Source organism: Parasteatoda tepidariorum, chromosome 4, assembly GCF_043381705.1.
Source record: "Parasteatoda tepidariorum isolate YZ-2023 chromosome 4, CAS_Ptep_4.0, whole genome shotgun sequence".
NCBI classification, from domain to species: domain Eukaryota; kingdom Metazoa; phylum Arthropoda; class Arachnida; order Araneae; family Theridiidae; genus Parasteatoda; species Parasteatoda tepidariorum.
The window spans coordinates 27,550,066-27,568,978 of NC_092207.1; the positions used below are offsets into that span (position 1 = coordinate 27,550,066).

The 18,913-nt window shown below is 28.5% G+C and overlaps 1 protein-coding gene across 3 annotated transcripts in view; it reads left to right on the forward strand.

Annotated features, from left to right (window-relative positions):
* LOC107453548 (Daughters against dpp) overlaps positions 1-15,486 on the forward strand; it is a 58,871-nt gene extending 43,385 nt beyond the window's left edge. For all 3 annotated transcript variants that reach the window (XM_071179577.1, XM_016070415.4, XM_071179578.1), the window contains exon 4: positions 11,090-15,486. In XM_071179577.1, the coding sequence (XP_071035678.1) occupies positions 11,090-11,628 (539 nt within the window). In that variant the 3' untranslated portion in view covers positions 11,629-15,486. The remainder of the gene's footprint in view (positions 1-11,089) is intronic.
* Positions 15,487-18,913: the final 3,427 nt, after the last annotated feature.

Sequence of the window (18,913 nt, forward strand, 5' to 3'; positions counted from 1 at the left end):
TAAAAAATTAGGAGAATAAAAAATGGCAACACTGCGGAGGCAGACGACGTCAAGTACGTGCGTCGACTCACGCCCAGTGACTCCATATCAAGAGCCCCACAAGAGGTCACCCTCTTCTCTAAAAGAGTTTTTTTCTTCTTATTTTTATTATTACTTTTATGTTTAATTTTCTTTTTTATCCACTTGGAATGGCCTGAAGTTTTACTTCTTGAGTCTCAAAGGAGCCGCCATCAATGATGAGTTGGTTGTGTTTATATTTTGATTCTCGTGTGCATTTTTTTTATTTTTTAACGAATATGATTTCTTTAATATTTGAATTTTAATCTAGTTTATCTGTCAGATTAATTGAAGTATGTTTTTTATTTTGAAACTATTTGTACGGTTTATTAATTACAAATGAAATAGGCTTCAAAAGTACTTCGATATGTATGAGAATATTTAGGGCCTCTTGTAAATTGATATTTCTTTACATTATTTAAATGCAAAATTAACCTCTTTAAAAATTAGCTGATTGTTAAATTTCTGTTTGACATTTTTTCTGATGGATTTGGTTATTTGATTTGAAACTGAGCATGTTTCAATTGGATCGTTATGGCTTTATTCAAAAACAAGACACATTTTATCGATTGTGATTATGTATAAAAAAACGTGGACTAATTTATTCCAGTTTAAATAGGATGATATATAATTTTTGATGAATTAAAATTATATTAAACCTATTATTTCGTTTGAAGCTATGATACTGATTCGTGTGTACCCATGTGTATCAAGCCTATTGTTAAAATTTATGCACTAATGATTTAAAATAATTGCGAGATTCCTATAGGCGCAGTGAATTTTTTTTTTCAAGCGTGTTACTATATTTGTTAATTTCGTAGTAAACTAATATTTCATTTCAAAATAAACCAATATTCTATCGACATGGAACTTTACAGAATTTAATCTAACCCCAGATAGATTAAATTCTGTCTAAATTCACGTTCACGTTGTGTTCAGAACGTGAAAATTTTTAATCGCATTAGTATGCCATGGCTTACATAAGTTTACTACATTTTAACTAATGTTTTGTCTTCTTTTTAACCATTTGCCTATTTCGCTATTCTTAGTAAATTTTTATTTATAACGTGAACGAGAAATTAATGCTTGTACGAAAATGCCCTAGATACTGCTACAATGCATAAAAGAAATATTTTGGGGGGCACTTGAAAATCCGGTAACTATTCAAAACTTGAAGGATTGATCAAATTAATGTATTACCTAAATATGAAACTGTTTATATGCTCGCCAAGGCCAATATTTCGAAAACGGGATGAATATTGCAATTCCAACGTATTTATAATTCTGTGACGAATGTAGAATGGGTTTGAGGTAAATAAATGTTTGTTGGTATTCTAAAAACGATTTCTGTTGGTGAGGGGGGGGCATGAAAGCTGTTAGGGGGAAAGAGACACCGTCAAAACCACTTGAAAACTTCGGCCTGCTTCAAACAAGAACAAGGTCAGCATTCAAGAAAGGATCCTTTTTAAAGCGTCCCCCAAGTGCTTCTCGACGACGAGAAGCTTTTGCCACGCGAAGTAATTGTCTGGACCACTTGGGAGGACTTTTTGTAGTGTTGTGTACTTTCCCTTCACTAAATCACTCATAAGACATGTTACGAAAATAGCTGCACCAAACCACTTTTATTTAATTTTCTTTTTTGTGTGGTTTAACAACTAGGTGCAACTCATAAGATACTTGTAAAAGTTATAATACATTTGCCAATTTAATAATATTTCTGCAATTTTTATTTCTTTCAGTCAATTTTATTCATTTCTGACAATTGTTTTTCACGGTCCTGTTCACAACGTACTGAAAAACATAAAATAGTGCGTAGACTACGTATTTTTTGTCGAAATTTTTAAAAGTGAAAATAATAGATTTTTTTCACTCATAAGACATGTTACGAAAATAGCTGTACCAAACCACTTTTATTTATTTTCTTTTTTTTGTGTGGTTTAACAACTAGGTGCAACTCATAAGATACTTGTAAAAGTTATTATACATTCGCCAATTTAATAATATTTCTGCAATTTTTATTTCTTTCAGTCAATTTTATTAATTTCTGACGATTGTTTTTCACGGTCCTGTTCACGACGTATTTAAAAACATAAAATTGTGCGTAGACTACGTATTTTTTGTCCAAGTTTTAAAAAGTGAAAATAATAGTTTTTTTTTTTAATGTAACACTTTTAGTTTTTATTAATCACTTGTTTATTTTTAAAATTACAGGCCTAATTTAAACTTTCTCCTGATTTAGCTCAACAGATCGGTCGCATTTTAGAGTCGATTTTAAAAATAAAATGCTCACGGAATTTTTTTTTTTTTTTTTGACACGTTTAAAACAAATTTATCGAATAACCGTTTCTTCAAAATTTAATGAACGGCAACACGTATTTAGTGGTCGGAAGGCAAATAAAACATTTTAATATTGTTTTTATTGTAATTATTATTTTTAAGCCTGACCCTAGCATTTTTTTATTACAATAACAATGGATTAATTTAATTTTACTTCGAATTCAACAAAACTTTTATTAAATATAATTGTAAAAAAAGTAATAAAAATGGTTTATCAGAATTCATACGTCTTCTATTTTATAGGGATTTTTGAATTTTTTCAACATTGTAGCATAACAAAAAAATTAATAGCAACTTTTTTTTTTTCTTCTTCTTTTTTTTTTAAATTTACGATATTTAATATTAATATGCGTTACTTCGATATAACTCATAGGTTGAAAACTTTTTATCCAAATATTATTTAAGTGCGAGTATTTTGCAAAGTTTTAGTGTTCCTTGTTCCAATTTAATTTCTAAATTTTAAATTGTTCTTGCTCTTTAGCACTTACCCCTAAGCACCTTAAACAGTAAAATGTTTCAGAATTTTTTTAAGCACCCAATCTTTATTTATTGTAGAATCTATATTTCTATAGCTATATATTTCTTTTTCCTTAAGTTTTGTTAAGTTGCTCAGTTGTAAACAAATTATTTAACTAGTTGAGATCTATCCTAAGCTTTGCTTACAAGAGCTTATATTTTTAAAGGTTGATGACCTATTAAAACTTTCTGGACACAGGCGGAAGTGGTTCTGTGCCGCCTACTAGATTGTATTCTAAGGGAAACACCTTTACGACGGCGAAAATCAATAGCTTGGTTAATATTTTGAGCCTCTGTCATCGGTACGGCAGTTGGTTGCCTTCTCAACTTTCATTGGGATTCTTCTTGAAACTAGGTTCTTTAATTTATTTAATAATTTTTTTAACTAAAGTTCTAACTATGTTTTTTGCTAATTTTTGAATTAAATCTGGTCTTTTAATTATGTAAGGTTCGCATAAGTTTAATTTTATTTCAGTAGAGAAAAGTTTAACTTTTATGTAAAAAAAGGTGGCAACATTCAGATACGCAAATAGAGCGCTTCGCTTTAACAAATATGTCGCTGTTTATTATTTTTTATTAAATACTTTTATAAAATATCTTTTCGCTTCTTTATTATATTTCATATTAACTAAATTCCTTGTCTTTCAACTTTATCTTTATATTAAGAGATTGTATTGAGTAAAATTTGTACTANCTTTAACATATATGTCGCTGTTTATTATTTTTTATTAAATACTTTTATAAAATATCTTTTCGCTTCTTTATTATATTTCATATTAACTAAATTCCTTGTTTTTCAACTTTATCTTATACTAAGAGATTGTATTGAGTAAAATTTGTACTATTTAACCAGGTTAATGTCGTAGTTTATATATATATATAGAAGAAAAATAATAGTAACTTTCAAAGGTAGAATTAAAAATATGTTCTCAAAATTAAAATAATTTTAACTTCTATTGAATTTTATAAATTTAATAAAATAATGAATAAGATGTTTTTTTTTAAAATTTCTATATGATAGTGTAATTTTTAAAATCAATTTCAAAACTATTTTTAAGTGGTGTAAAATGTTTTTATTATTATTTCACTTCGTATTATCATAGATATATGACTATGGAATAATTATCATAACACTATTTCCCCAGATGAAATTACAAATGACATCGACTGGGTAATACATCAGCATAAATTGCTTTTGAGATAAATAATATCTCATTATATACTTACTCTCATACACATATAGTTCCCATATAGACAGCTAGTGAGCACCTATGAATGATTAGTTGTACCGCTTCAAAAGGGAGAGAACACTGATAAAATTCTCAATAATAATCATTAAAATTGTTTGCCGAAATTTTTCGACTAAGAAAACGAGGTAAAAAAAATAGAGGAGAAATGAAGTAAGAAAAAACAAGAGAGAGAAAAAAAATAGGGAGGGTACATTCCTATTTTTTAGGGCAGTAGCGGCAACTCTAAACAAGACTCAGGTAGATTTTGCTATGGTGAATTCGTGTTTGCAAGGGGTGGAGGATAATAGAGGCTCTTTCAGACGAGGGAGGGTCGTAAAAGGTGGGTGGGGGATGCGCTATGTCCGGAATGCCGAACGTCTTGTCTTCTATAGACGCTATGCGACCGAAAACAACTTTTACCTCTCTTATTTGGTCATGTTATTTTTCGTACAAAATGGTTGATAAAATAATTTTTTGCTTATTAATTTTTTTTCTCCATTTGATTTGGCTTACGAGTTCATACTATGTTGTTTTTATTTTACAATGTATGAAAATAACTATAGAAATTTATTTTAGAATTCACTGTGTTGGTGAATTTATCTTTTGCAGTTAATCGATAAAATGGTTTTTATCCGGCCTTTTTTTTAAAATTTTTGTAATAATTATGTGAAATTTTAATTTTAGTATTCACCGTGCTGTGAATTTATCTTTTGCAGTTAATCGATAAATCAGTTTTTATCCAGCATTTTTTAATTTTTATAACAAATATGTGAAATTTTAATTTTTGTATTCACTGTGTTGCGAATTTATCTTTTGCGGTTAATCGATAAATCAGTTTTTTATCCAGCCTTTTTTAATTTTTATAACAAATATGTGAAATTTTAATTTTATTATTCACTGTGTTGTGAATTTATCTTTTGCAGTTAATCCATAAATCAGTTTTTATCCAGCTTTTTTTAATTTTTATAACAAATATGTGAAATTTTAATTTTAGTATTCACTGTGTTGTGAATTTATCTTTTGCAGTTAATCGATAAATCAGTTTTTTATCCAGCCTTTTTTAATTTTTATAACAAATATGTGAAATTTAAATTTTTGTATTCACTGTGTTGTGAATTTATCTTTTGCTGTTAATCGATAAATCAGTTTTTATCCAGCCTTTTTTAATTTTTATAACAAATATGTGAAATTTTAATTTTTGTATTCACTGTGTTGCGAATTTATCTTTTGCAGTTAATCGATAAATCACGTTTTTATCCAGGCTTTCTTAAATTTTTATAATAAGAAATTTTTCGTCATTTATATTAGATTAGATTCGCTTCACGATTACAAATTAATTTGAAAATCCACTTAATTTAACCATTATTAACACTTAAATTTAACCATTAAAATTATTTAATTATATTACTAATTAATTATTAAAATATGATAAATAATGTGGATTGAGAAGATACTTGGTGTCTCTTTTAATTGCGAATGCATGTTCCAATCTAGGAGCCCGATGATTATTCGCAAGTGAGAGAGGTTTCAAATGATTTTGCTCGCATGACAGTATTGCGCAATGGTCCTTGGCTTTTCGCGATGGTGGCGCCGTAATGGCGACTTCTGTTGATAGATTCTTCTCTTCTTTTTTTTCCTTGTTCTTTTTTTTTTCCTTTTATTTTACTCCGTTTGGCGGCATTTATTTTCGGGCGCTCGTAACTTTTGTAGCAACGATACAGCGGCTACGAATTTTGAATGCTCCTAACTTTACTTGGCGCCGATTTGATTTGTGTACTTCCTACTTTTTTATTTATTTGCAAGGCCGCTATGAGATATATCCGTTTCTTCAACATTTGCAATTAAAAGATAAATTTGGCGCTTTCTCACGCTATTATGATAACTGAGAAATATTCAAAACTTAACATTAAAATTAATAGTAACGGTGCTTTTTTGTGTACATTACGGCATTTATAAAAATTTATTTCATGTATTATTTTTAGAAATATTAATATTTTATTTTTAGAAAAGAACCAATTTAGGAAAAAGACACNACTTAACATTAAAATAAATAGTAACGGTGCTTTTTTGTGTACATTACGGCATTTATAAAAATTTATTTCATGTATTATTTTTAGAAATATTAATAGTATTTTATTTTTAGAAAAGAACCAAATTAATAATGAAGCAGTTATTGCTGTTTCTTATCAACCCCCCTCCCACGTTTCATCTAATGAGCAGTTTGCAGGCTATTTGAACTGAGTCTCTTTTGTTAAAATTATGTAATGGAAATAATAGCAATAGGAAATAATAGAAGGATATTAGAAAATAAGTTCACATAATTAGTTTCATTACTAAAAATGTAGAAGACAAATTATTTTTGTAGACATACATTTCAGTTTTCAATATATGATACAAAATTCAGGTATTAGAAGTATAATTTTAAAAAGGAATTAAATGAAACGCAATTTTTTTTAAACTTAATTCGAATATTTTATTTTTGAACTAATTTTTTTCCTCCAAAATTAAGTTATTTTTGCCTTTATATCCAATAACAAATAATTATAACAACCGTACTCTAATTTAAAAAAAAAAAATTTTTTTTCTAATGCAACTTATATCGATAACTCTTTTCTAATTAATATTTTTGTAATAAACCTATGAGTGACAAGTTCAGAATAAATTTGACCATGAACTTTTCATTCAACCTAATTGTACCCCACAGAGTAGTGTTTCAAAAATACTTACGTTTTTTTTATTTTTATAAGCACATATTTTATCTCATTTTTAAAAATTAAAATTTATTATTCTTAGAATTCTTAAATTGTGACGTTAGTTGCGCATATCACTTATCGGCTAACCTAAATTATTTATTTCAAGAGTTCTTACAGCCTCTTGTTCTTGTCATTGTTTTTAGTAATAATAAAACTGACTCGGGTATGATTCTGCATATGATAACACGGAGTGAAAAACCTCCCACGATTAGCCCGATGGCAAGGGGATTCTAACCCATCCCGTTTACCACTGAGGATATTTTACGCTAGCACTGTGGTCGGTGCGAGGCAGAATTCGTACCAATCAGATACCACTGGGATTCGAACCTGGGTCTCTATCCGCTGACCCATCGCGACTATTACTGCATTACATAAAATTAAAATTTTTCCTGTTTATATTGAGAAAAAAATCACTAACTAAATTTAAAAAAAAGCACTCATTAAAAATATATTACCATTATATCTCAACTTTCTAAGTTACTTTTTTTCTATAAATCTATGCACTTTTTAAATTAGCAGCTAAAAAATAACGTGGGCTGTGAGCTGAAATAATCCTAAGCTGTATTGAACTATATGAAGTTATTAAATCTGATTAAGTTTCTTAATTCTCTGTTTTATTTTTTAATGAGCTGTAGTATTATTTGTAAGTGAACAATAGTTAGTCTAAGTTACTTTTTTCTATAAATTTATGCACTTTTTACCTTAGCAGCAAAAAATAACAAGTTCTGTGAGCTGAAATAATCCTAAACTGTATTGAACCATATGAAGTTATTAAATCTGATTAAGTTTTTTAACTCTCTATTTTATTTATATTTATTAATGAGCTCTAGTATTTATTTGTAAGTGAACAATAGTTAGATGTTTGAAGGTGAAATCGAGAAATAATATTGTGGCGAATTTGCTCCTCTCGTGGCAAACCCCAACTTGAAAGGATTTTAAGAGGCACATCACGTAATTTTTTATGTTTATATTTTTACTCTTCCTTCTTCAACCTTGGTTCTCGAAAAGAACGCCTACGTTAACTTAGGAAGGAATAAAAATACTCGTAAGATTAAAAAGGCATTTTTCTTTTTAAAAAATAATCACTTTAATGAAGAGGCAGGAAACTGCTAAAAACGAATTTCATACAATTATACTGAATTGCTTTTTTAAAAAAATTAAAAATAATAATAACAGTACGACTTACTATTTTATAAATAAATAGGCTTATCTAAGATCATTCTTATCTTATGAGCAATTAATTTCACGCATAATACTTGAATTGATACTTTTTGTTTTTAAATGTTTTATCTTTCAGTTTTTTATCCTATTGGTTTTTATAAGTTTTTCTTTGGAAATTTAAAAATGCCTGTTGCATTAATATTCTTTAAATAACATATTCTATATACGATATTTTATGATATATTATGATTTATGATTTTATGATATTATTCAATCGTTAAAAAATCTATTAAATTAAACAATGGTAAAGAATAAGTATATGTTCTACATTTTTCCAGTTCGTCTTAAAAACTCTGTTCTATTTAAAAAAAAAAAAAAAAACGTTTAACCAACTACTTATTGTGAACGAGAAAAGATAACGAAAATTGTGATAGATAAACTCCGCAATTCAAAAATTTTATATATATATATATATATATATTTTTTTTTAATGTGAACTTTCGTAACTAAATTTTCTTCAGTTCTCTCAATAAAGCGTAACAAAAAAAAATTTAATAAAAAATAAACGTCATTTACATTTGAAATTTAAAAATGCTGCTGCATTAATATTCTTAAAATAGCATATTCTATATACGATATTTTATGATTTGCAATTATTATTCAATCGTTGAAAAATCTATTAAAATAAACAATGGTAAGGAATAAGTATTTGTTCTACAGTTTTCCAGTTCCTCTTAAAACTCTGTTTTATAAAATAAAAAAAATAAAAAGTTTAACCAACTATTTATTATGAACGAGAAAAGATAACGAAAATTGTGATAGATAAACTCGCAATTCAAAAATTGTATATACAGTCAAACCTCGATATCACGAACTTGAAGGAAGAGGAGAAAAAATTCGAATTATCGAAAATCGCACGTTATCGATGGTAGAATAAAGATAAAATCTCTTTACATACCTTATTTACTATTCCATATTTATTCTAAAAACACTTTTTACACTTAAAATGATTCAATTGTTGTTAGCTTTAGAGATGTGTAAGAAAGTTGGTCTATAACAATAACACTTTCTAAGTGAACTGTAGCTTTAAATGTCTCCTCTGACATATTCGGCTGCCTCTCAATAAATCTCCTTACAGTGTCCACTGCAGAAAGTGGCTTGTTTGAGAATCGGTTATGATTATGAGAATTGATTTTCTATTCTTAAAATTTTTTTTTGAATATTTTTTTATTTTCAGAAAAAAAATCTACACTATGGAGAGAAAAAATTCAAGTTATCGAGGGATTAGAAAAAAAATTCGAGAAATCAAGTTTTTTTTAACATTAAGTGTATAGGAAATTTGAAGGGAATTTTTTCTTCTTCGAGATATCGAAAAATTCGTGAAATCGAGGTTCGATTGTATATATATATATATATTTTAACGTTAACTTCCCTAACTAAGTTTTCTTCAGTTCTCTCAATAAAATGTAACAAAAAAAAAAAATTAACGTCATTTACATTTTAACGAGCATTTTTTCATCGATAAATATACAATTTATAAATCGTAATAAATGAGTAAGCTATCATACAACTAACTTGAAGTAACGTAACTATAATATGTTTAAAAAAAATCAACTATTATCTATTCTCATTTAAAGTATTTATCTCTGTAATTTTAATATCCTATATACATTTATTCTCCCTCGTCAATAGTGTGCAATATTTAACATAAATGTTTTGAGCCTTTTGACATAAGACAATCGATGAATCATAACTTATTCTTGGAAGTCAATTAGTATGGAAGAAATTGTTCCCAACTTTCAATAAATGGTAGAAGTTCAATCGATAGACAAGGTAGGAATCGTGTAGTAAAGGTGTGTAGTCTGAGCGACGCCGTTGTAAGGAAATGTCGATGGTAAAGAGACCACTGTCTATTCCACTTACTGTCCTTGACCCAAAGGAGCCGCTGTCGCCACCAAAACGGCAGGTTTCATGTCTACCTGGCTGCTTTTAGGTGTGTGCTTCGGCTCATTATTCATTAGTTTCGGTTTGTTTTTATTTCAAGCTGGTAGCGCCATCTATCGATTACATCGTATTACTGAAAAGGTTTTTATATAAATTAAATTGAAGCATAAGAGTTAGCGTTATTATCTTGTACTTATTTCTATCATTATTTATTTACATGTAAATTACTTGTATGTTTTTTTTGCAGATTTTTTTGTATATAGTATTAAAGAATTATTGTTTTGCAATAAATAAAAAGAAGTAAATAAAGAGAAGTAAATAAAGTATTGTAAGTTCGATAGATTAAAAAGATAATTTTAATGACAGGATTCGTACATTTTAGGGAACGTCTGGAAGAATTTGAAATCATCTTTGTTTCGAGTTAAGGAAAATTATTTGAATTTTTTTTCCAAAAATGCAGTATGAACCCTGAATTATTAATTTATGTTCATTTAAAATTATTTCTGAAGATGGAAACGCTATTTTAAAAAATAAAACATGAGACAATTAACAATGTTATCTCGATGGAGGGAACTATCTAGTTTTATAGCCAGGGGCAGAAAGATCCGAAGTTGTGTAGTATAGTAACGATATATCATGTAAAGTTATAGTACGTAGGGACGCTTTGTGCTGTACTCATTTAAAATATGCTTACAATATTTTCTACAGATAAAGCTGTCATTCATTTCAAATATTTTGTAAAGATCTATTACACCTTTTCGCAATCGAACTCCGCAAATTACTCAATCTTATCTATTATTCAGATCTTAGAAACTTTAGCGCCGTATTTTTAACTGTTTTCCATTCCTTTTGCTTTCAATAACATCGATATCTGAGCAGTACAAATTGAGCTGCAGCTTGAAATAAATGTACAATTTTAGATGCAGGTGTAAACTTAAATGATGTATTCACTATACATCAAAAATCTCTAAGGAAAAACAGTTTATGTCTATAAAAGCTGATTTTTGTAGAAATAATGATTTTACGCAAGTTGTATTCATATTATGTTATTTAATTAAGTAACTAAATTTCTTCTTTTTTTATTGTTCTCAGGTAGCGGTGAATATTCAAAGCCCTGGTGTAAAGTAGCCTACTGGGAACTAAACGTCAGAGTTGGAAGGCAGTTTCAGACTTCTAATCCTACCTTAAATGTATTTGCCGATCTACCTCACGGAGATGGTATGTGCCTTGAAACTTTAGCCAGCACACGCATCACAGAGAATGCGTCTGTCCTGCAAACTAGGACTAAAATAGGTCAAGGAATTACTATGTTCAAAGAAGATCAGAAAGTGTGGGTTTACAACAGGTCAGAGTATCCTTTGTTCGTGAATTCCCCGACACTGGATCCTCCTAATTCAGAAAAACTCACTGTTTACAAATTGTTACCTGGATATTGCATCAATATATTTGACTATGAGTTGTCGAAACTTAACCAGCGTTTGAGGGATTCTTCCACTCTTAAAAATGGGCCCATTGATGAGTATGCCGTCCGCATCAGCTTCGCCAAAGGTTGGGGTTCTTCCAAATACTCAAGACGTTGTATAACATGTTGCCCTTGCTGGTTAGAAGTGATGTTCCTAGTACATAGGTGACAAAGAGTGCCATTTCTGAATTTCATACCGACCCGTTGCAGGGTTAATACTAGTCGAGCTTAGTGCCATTGTGCCATTTGGCTGGTTGCAGTATGCCAGCACAGAATTGGTGCCAACTGAAATATAAATACTTTCTGAGTTGGATTCTCAATTATATACTGGGTAGTCCAGTGTTGTATTTTGCGAGAGAGTGGTTAACACTCACTCCTATGTGATAAAAGTTTCTATATTTGTTGATGCATTTATTCAATCTAAAATTATTAAGTTATTTTTAGTGTTGCTTGCTTTCTCAGAATTCACAGAATGTAGAAGTATTAAAGGCTAACCCACCATAATTTCAAATCTAGTATTTATTAAATTTGACGAAGCTGCGATTTTTTTTTTGTTTAACAAAAATATTTTTATGCCTTAATTTAAATGCTGTCAATATATGTCAATTGTGTTCCATTTCTAGCTAGTTTTTAAAGCTGTTATGTTTTGATATATTTGTTCTGCAAAATTGTTTGTTTTGTGGTTTAGTATGAGAATATTTTTTTTTTATAATTATAATTCCCCCCTTTTTTACTCGTGTTGGAAGGACTTATTATTTTTTTTAATTATACAATTGAAGGAAGCAGTTAATGAAATTAATCAATTGTATTTCCATAAAATTTTAATTTGCGACAAAATTATTGTTTAATTGTGATTAAATTATTTTTAATGATACAGATATTTAAACATACAACATAAATTTTGATTTTATAATAATCTAGGTTAGCTACGTGCTGTTTAATTTTTTTTCAACAGTTTAACCAAGCACATCAAACATTTTTCTCTTGGGAATTAGCTATCGCTAATATGTATATTTTTATTATTATTAAACATCTGTTTTACTTTCATTGTGAGAAATATGAAGAAAAAAAATCATATTTTAGTAAGGGACCATATTTCATCAAAGTAGTGAAAAATCTAGATTCATTTATTCATTGTTATTTTAATTTATTGCAAATAAAAAAAAATACTAATTTAATATTACGTTCTGGTCAGCAATATAATGTATGAATTTAGATTTTTCACTATGTTTGCTGCATTTAATGTTATGGACATGCCTATTGCTGATATTAGTGCCATACTCAATTGCCTTATCATGCTTTAAGAATTGTATTTATTCATGGTAGAGAAACTAAATAAATTCTAAATATTTTAGTAGTTCCATCATTCTTACAATTTTGAGATAATATAACCTTTTGTATGCTCTATTCAGGTAAAAATATCTATTTATGTACTTTTAAAGTGTTCTTAGGTGTCAGTATATTTTTTTCCCATTAAATTTTAGCTTTATGTATAACTTTTAGAAATAAATCTTTAAAAAAAAGGAGAGAAAAAAAACATAGCTGCCAACTATATTGGATTTTGTCGGTTTCTCTTGGTTTTAATGTATTTTAAAATGTTCCTAAAAATGGAAAATTGCTGAAAAATCACTATCAAAATAGTTTTAATTTTTTTACTTAATTGTTTGCTTGAGTTATATACTTTAAAATTATGTCATAAACCTCATTTACAGTATAATCAATTTGAAGCTTTTTTTTTTAAATATTCTTAAAATTCCTAGTTATTTTTTATTCCAATTTTCTGTATTAATTAATTGAAAAATAAGGCACACAATTTATTTAAAATTATGGAATCAAAAATATATTTTTAAAAAAAAAACAAAGCAGAATAATTTTTTATTCGAGTGAATTTAATGTCAATTATTTGGTAAATGTTACATATATAGTTTAAATTTATTAGCATTAATGCAATTTTTTTCCATTCTGATATTTTTTTAATAATCCCTAAAATTACCTGCATTAAAAGAAATCTTATGGACTTTTCCTTTTTATGTTGGCAGCTATTGCTATGTAAAATACTTTATCTGTATCAATGTTTTCTAGTGGCTTTGCAAACTTTTTAAGGGAAAGCATTTATATAATTTCTTAGAGAAAATAAAAAATAAAAGATTGGATTTTAATTCTATCCATTAACTTTTTCTAATTCGATTAATTGCATGTCTTGTAATCCTATTATTAAAACGGCAAAATACTAAAATAACAACTTTAGTGATACATTTTTTCTTATTACTCCTGTAAGTACAAAGACTAAAGTGCATTTACATACCTATAATTGTTAACTCTTGGCTATGTGTCTTAAAATGCTGAGCTTAGCTTGCTAAAAGCATCTTCACACTATGATACCATTAGTTATGTCTTGTACAGTGGCAGCTTACTCTGAATGATTGTATGTTACTCAGTCCAATGTAAACTTATCATATTGTAAATTCAAAAAGTTTATTGCTTTAAAATATAAACATAACTTATCAAAGTATGGTGCTATTAGATACTCATAAACTGAATTTTGTTTTAGAGCTGAAAGTGCAATTTCCTTTACTGTTTTTTTATTGAAAAATAAAAAGATTGTCTAAGTAGCCGATAAGTTAATACAGTAGATCTCCAATTATCACGACTGCCTAGACTCAATCCGTGTATATGATTTATTGAAATAAATAAAACGAAGGAAATAGACTCTGAGGGAATAAAAAGTCAAATTCGGTTATAACTTATTATTTTATAAAGTTGAAAATAATTTGTTAAAATTTTTGCAATTCCTTCTATTTTTTCCCCCGTCTTAAATTCTGATGTATTTCTTATCTTTTTTTTTTTTCAATTAAAATCCCACTCTAATTAACCAGGATTATTGTCAATCGAAATAATTGAAGTACGGATAATTAGAGTTCTACTTCTCATCTTTTTTTTTCAATTAAAATCCCTTTCTAATTAACCAGGATTATTATCAATCGAAATAATTTGAAGTACGGATAATTGGAGTTCTACTTCTCATCTGTTTTTTTTTTTTTTTTTTTTTTTTTTTTTTTTTTTTTTTTTTTTTTTTTTNTATTGTCAATCCAAATAATTGAAGTACGGATAATTAGAGTTCTACTGTTGCTATTAGTAGAGTTGTGTACTGAAGCATCATTTGTAACATATTCAAATCTATTAATTTAAATCAGTATTAGTATTGAATAATGCTAATGGGTTAGTTCTATAATTAGACTCTGTGATTTTAGTCTCTTGATTTGTTCTAATGATTCGAATGAAGCCCATTATTTCATGTTCTGACTGATTAGATTCAGTAATTCCAATTTATTGATATTAAGATTCAAATTTGTTAAAGGAATCGATTCGTTTGATTTAGTGATTCATTGGCAAACTTAATTTTGCACTGAGTCATCAAAAATTCTGTTTGTTTCGAAGGACCTCATGATTCATTACCCAACTCTAGCTTTTAGTCGTAGCTTTAAAAAGTTTTCTATGTTTTGGTATTATTTTGATGAATAAAACTATGAATTTATGCTATTATTTTTAGTATCCCCAATTAACCTCTGACTGGTAATCCCAAACATTCATGTAATGCAATCAGATCGCATAACTAATTTTTTTTATTATTATTATTATTTTCAACCTATATGGAGTGTAATAACTCCTTGCTTAATACTTTGGTCAGGGGCTTTTCCAGCTTAAAGTTAATTAAGCATTTGACTTCAGTTTAATTTAATAGATCATGTTATAGAAAGATTTTTTTCAATTAATATTTATTTTTTGATACAGAATAAATAGTAGTTGAAGTTGTTTAAAAAAAGCTGAAACATTGTTTTAATATATGAGCAAAAAGTTTTTTTTATTATTATTATTCATTGTAAATATTCATTATAATTAAACATACTATAGATATCATATGTATAATTTTCACTTGTACAGTTGGACGAAAACTAATGTTGTACAAAGAGGCATTGCCTCATGTTTCTATATAAGATATTATTAAAGAAATTGTTTTAATTAATAAGCCTGCTTCTTGTGTTTATTTTTACCTCATAAATTTTGCAGTTAAAAAAAAAACAATTGCAACACTCTTTTTAGGTAAACCATTTGAAAATGCTTATAGCTTAGTCTTACTGTTTTAGTTTTGTGATAGGAAAATAAACTAATTCGGGATGGGAAAAAAAGACATTTAAATGCAAGTTTAACGTATTTGGAAAGAACTGAGATATTTGTGATCATTCTGATTTATTTTTGTTGAAATCCAAATAGCAACATTTCTTAATCTGCTCTAGAACAAGTACTTTTTATAGATTATTTCGAAACTTATACCAAAAAAGTAATTTCTGGTGCAAAAGTCTACAAAAATATTAGTTCAGTTAATATCGCGATAAAATATTTATGTCGCATTTTGTTTTAAAACAACGAAACTTTTACATTGTCGCGCAAAAATCATTGATTATTACTGCTCCGAAATGCCAATTGAAGATCAAGGGAAGAGCGGTATTTGTCCATGAAAGCTGATTCGGAGCAAAAACAAATTTTGCGCAACCAACTTTTCCACAGAAACAAATTGAAAGAAATGTTATATTCCACAAGAACAAATTGTTAACATAAGGCATCTGCATTCTAATTCCTCATAAATCTATCACTCCTGATCTCCCCCTCTGTTGACCAGGCGAGTGGTCCTCTCGCCGTTCAAGACCCCGTTCACTATGTAAAAGGGGGCAACCACAAACAATTTGTAGCTTACAAATTATCAATTTGCTTTTGTGGGGTATCTATTTCATTGAGGGACGAAAAAGCTGCTAGTTCCGAGGTTGCTTTCAACCTAGTGAAAAATTGACAAGAATTGTTCTTCATCTTCAATTATCCTACAAAGAGCAGTGGTGGCTCATGGGATAGAACGTTCATCTTTCAATGAGCTGAACTGGGTTCGAATCGCAGTGATGGTTAGTCGATACGAATTTCGCACCCGGCTTGCACCGACCACAGCGCGGATATCCTTAGTGGTAGACTGATCATGGATCAGAGTTCCCTTGCCGTCGGCTAACCATGGGAGATTTTTCCTCTCCATGTAAAGCAAATGCGGTTAGTTCCATCAAAAAGTCCTCCACGAAGGCAAGTTTCTCCCAATACTTGATACAGGAGTTCACTTGTCTTCCGAATTGGGTTTGAACATAAGTAATCGAAAACCCAAAATAGGGTCGGCTGCCTAACGACGGTAAAAAATTAAAATACAATTATCATACATTGAGCAGAGAGGGCTTAGGGGATAGAGCGTTCGCCTTCCAATGAGATGAACCGTGTTCGATTCTGGTCGATACGAATTCCGCACAGTCCTCAGTCGTAGACGGGTCATGAGTTACAGTCCCCTTCTCGTCAGGCTAACCGCGGGAGATTTCCCTCACCATGTAAGTTAGTTCTATTAAAAAGTCATCAACGAAAGCAAATTTCTCCCAATACTTAAGCCAGGAGTTCCCTTGCCTTCTGGATAGGATTCAACATTACAAGGCGACGGAGCTGAACATTAGTAGTCTTAAACCCAAAAAATTGATCGGCTGTTCAACGACGGTTATAAAATAGAATATAAAATTATCCTACATAGAAAAAATACTTTGAATTAATCTAGTTCTGACATTACTCTGAAAATTTTTGCCAAGAAATTTAGTTTCATGAGTTTTGATTTTTTTTCCTTAAAAAAATTTTTTGGAAGAAAAATGATTGAAAAACTTCACGCTTTAATTAGGTATTTTTTTAAAATAATAAGATTTAACGTAGAACGTACAAACTTAATTCAGGAAAAATTATCATATCGTCTTTTAGCTTAAATACAGAACTGATGTTGAAAAGTGATGAAGTTTAAAAAAAGAAAAAAGCGTAGAAAATGCTAAAAATTTCAATTTTAAAATCAACCTTCATTGGTTTTAAATTTGCTGGAACAACACCTAATATGCACTTATACATTCAATGAAGGTTATTATTTTAAAAAATATGCTTAATATAAACTTGTGTTGTTATTATTTTGTGAAGAAGTTTTCTACAGAATGCTTTTTAAACACGTTTAAATAACAATAATCGAATTCAAAAATGCAGAAAATACGAGCTTTTATGTAGAAAACAATGAACGATTTTGCTAAGGTGAATTATTATAGTCTTATTGTGAATTATAGTATAATTCACCTGCACCAAATCATATGACTCGAATCGTCACGAGTAAAGTTATTCAATATGGTATTGTATTTTAAATGTAATGAAAGAATGATAATTTAAAAAAAATCGCGTTTCAAGCACCTGGTGGCGTATTCAAAGTTGAACGTATTTAAAGTAAATGTTTCCAAATTTAAACGAACTATTCCCCTGTGGATTTATAGTGCACCAAAAGAGAGAGTGCCATTATTTAATTTTTTTTTAAATAAATTATTTATATTTTATTTTTACTTGATCTGCCAATTATTCAGTTGATTACGCTTTAATCATCAACAGACCAGCAGACTAATGATAATAATTTTGTTTCACTGTACATATTTATTATACAAAATAATCAATGTTCAGCTTATCTCAAAAAAGTTTTACACGGCAAATATTTCAAAATATCTTATGGTTTTTGAACACATAAGACTTACGTCTGGCAAAACGGGTCCTTTTTGTACTTTCTTGATATTAAAAAAATGACCTGTTCATTCAAATGCTACTTCATTTTAGAATAAAAGGAAAAGTTAAGAATTCATTTACTTACACTTAATATCAACATGAAGTTAAGAATTCATTAAGCATAAATAAAGTGTGAGTTAGAGAGTATTTGATTTAGGAATCATGTACAAATCTTTTTAAAGCAAACTAAAAGAGAAACATTAAAATTTTTCAATTTGATAATTCGTGCGTGTAAACTACTAATGAGCTATTTCATGAATTTTTACCACATTGCTTCTTGTTCTATCTAATCAGTATTTTTACCGTTTCTAAGGTTGAATATTGTTACCATAAAAAAAAAATCACTCTTTATAATTTTTTTAAAATTAAGGCTGTTTTTCGGTGGCTTCGTCGTCACATGAAATGATTCTTTTTTTGCTAATAATATGCTATTTTCATAACTGCTGTGAGTTTGCTACAGTTTCAGTTACTCATGACTAGAGCCCGGATTTTGATGACCTAAAAAATCTCAACTAATGCCCTTAAAAAGTGCAAAAAATGACCTTAAAAAAGGCAAAAAATGCCCTTAAAAATCCAAAAATTGCGCAAAAAAAGGCCTTAAATAAAGTAAAAATATTGAATTAAGAAATTTTTTTGCTCTTTAAAATTATGAGTCATTTAAAAAATTTAAAGCAATGCAATACTTGTTCTACGTTCATTAAAGTTTGAAAAATTTGTTTTATATCCTAAAATAACAAAAAAAGGAAAATATATTGACACCAAAATATTTTTATTTTGTATAGAAACTTTAATGGATATAA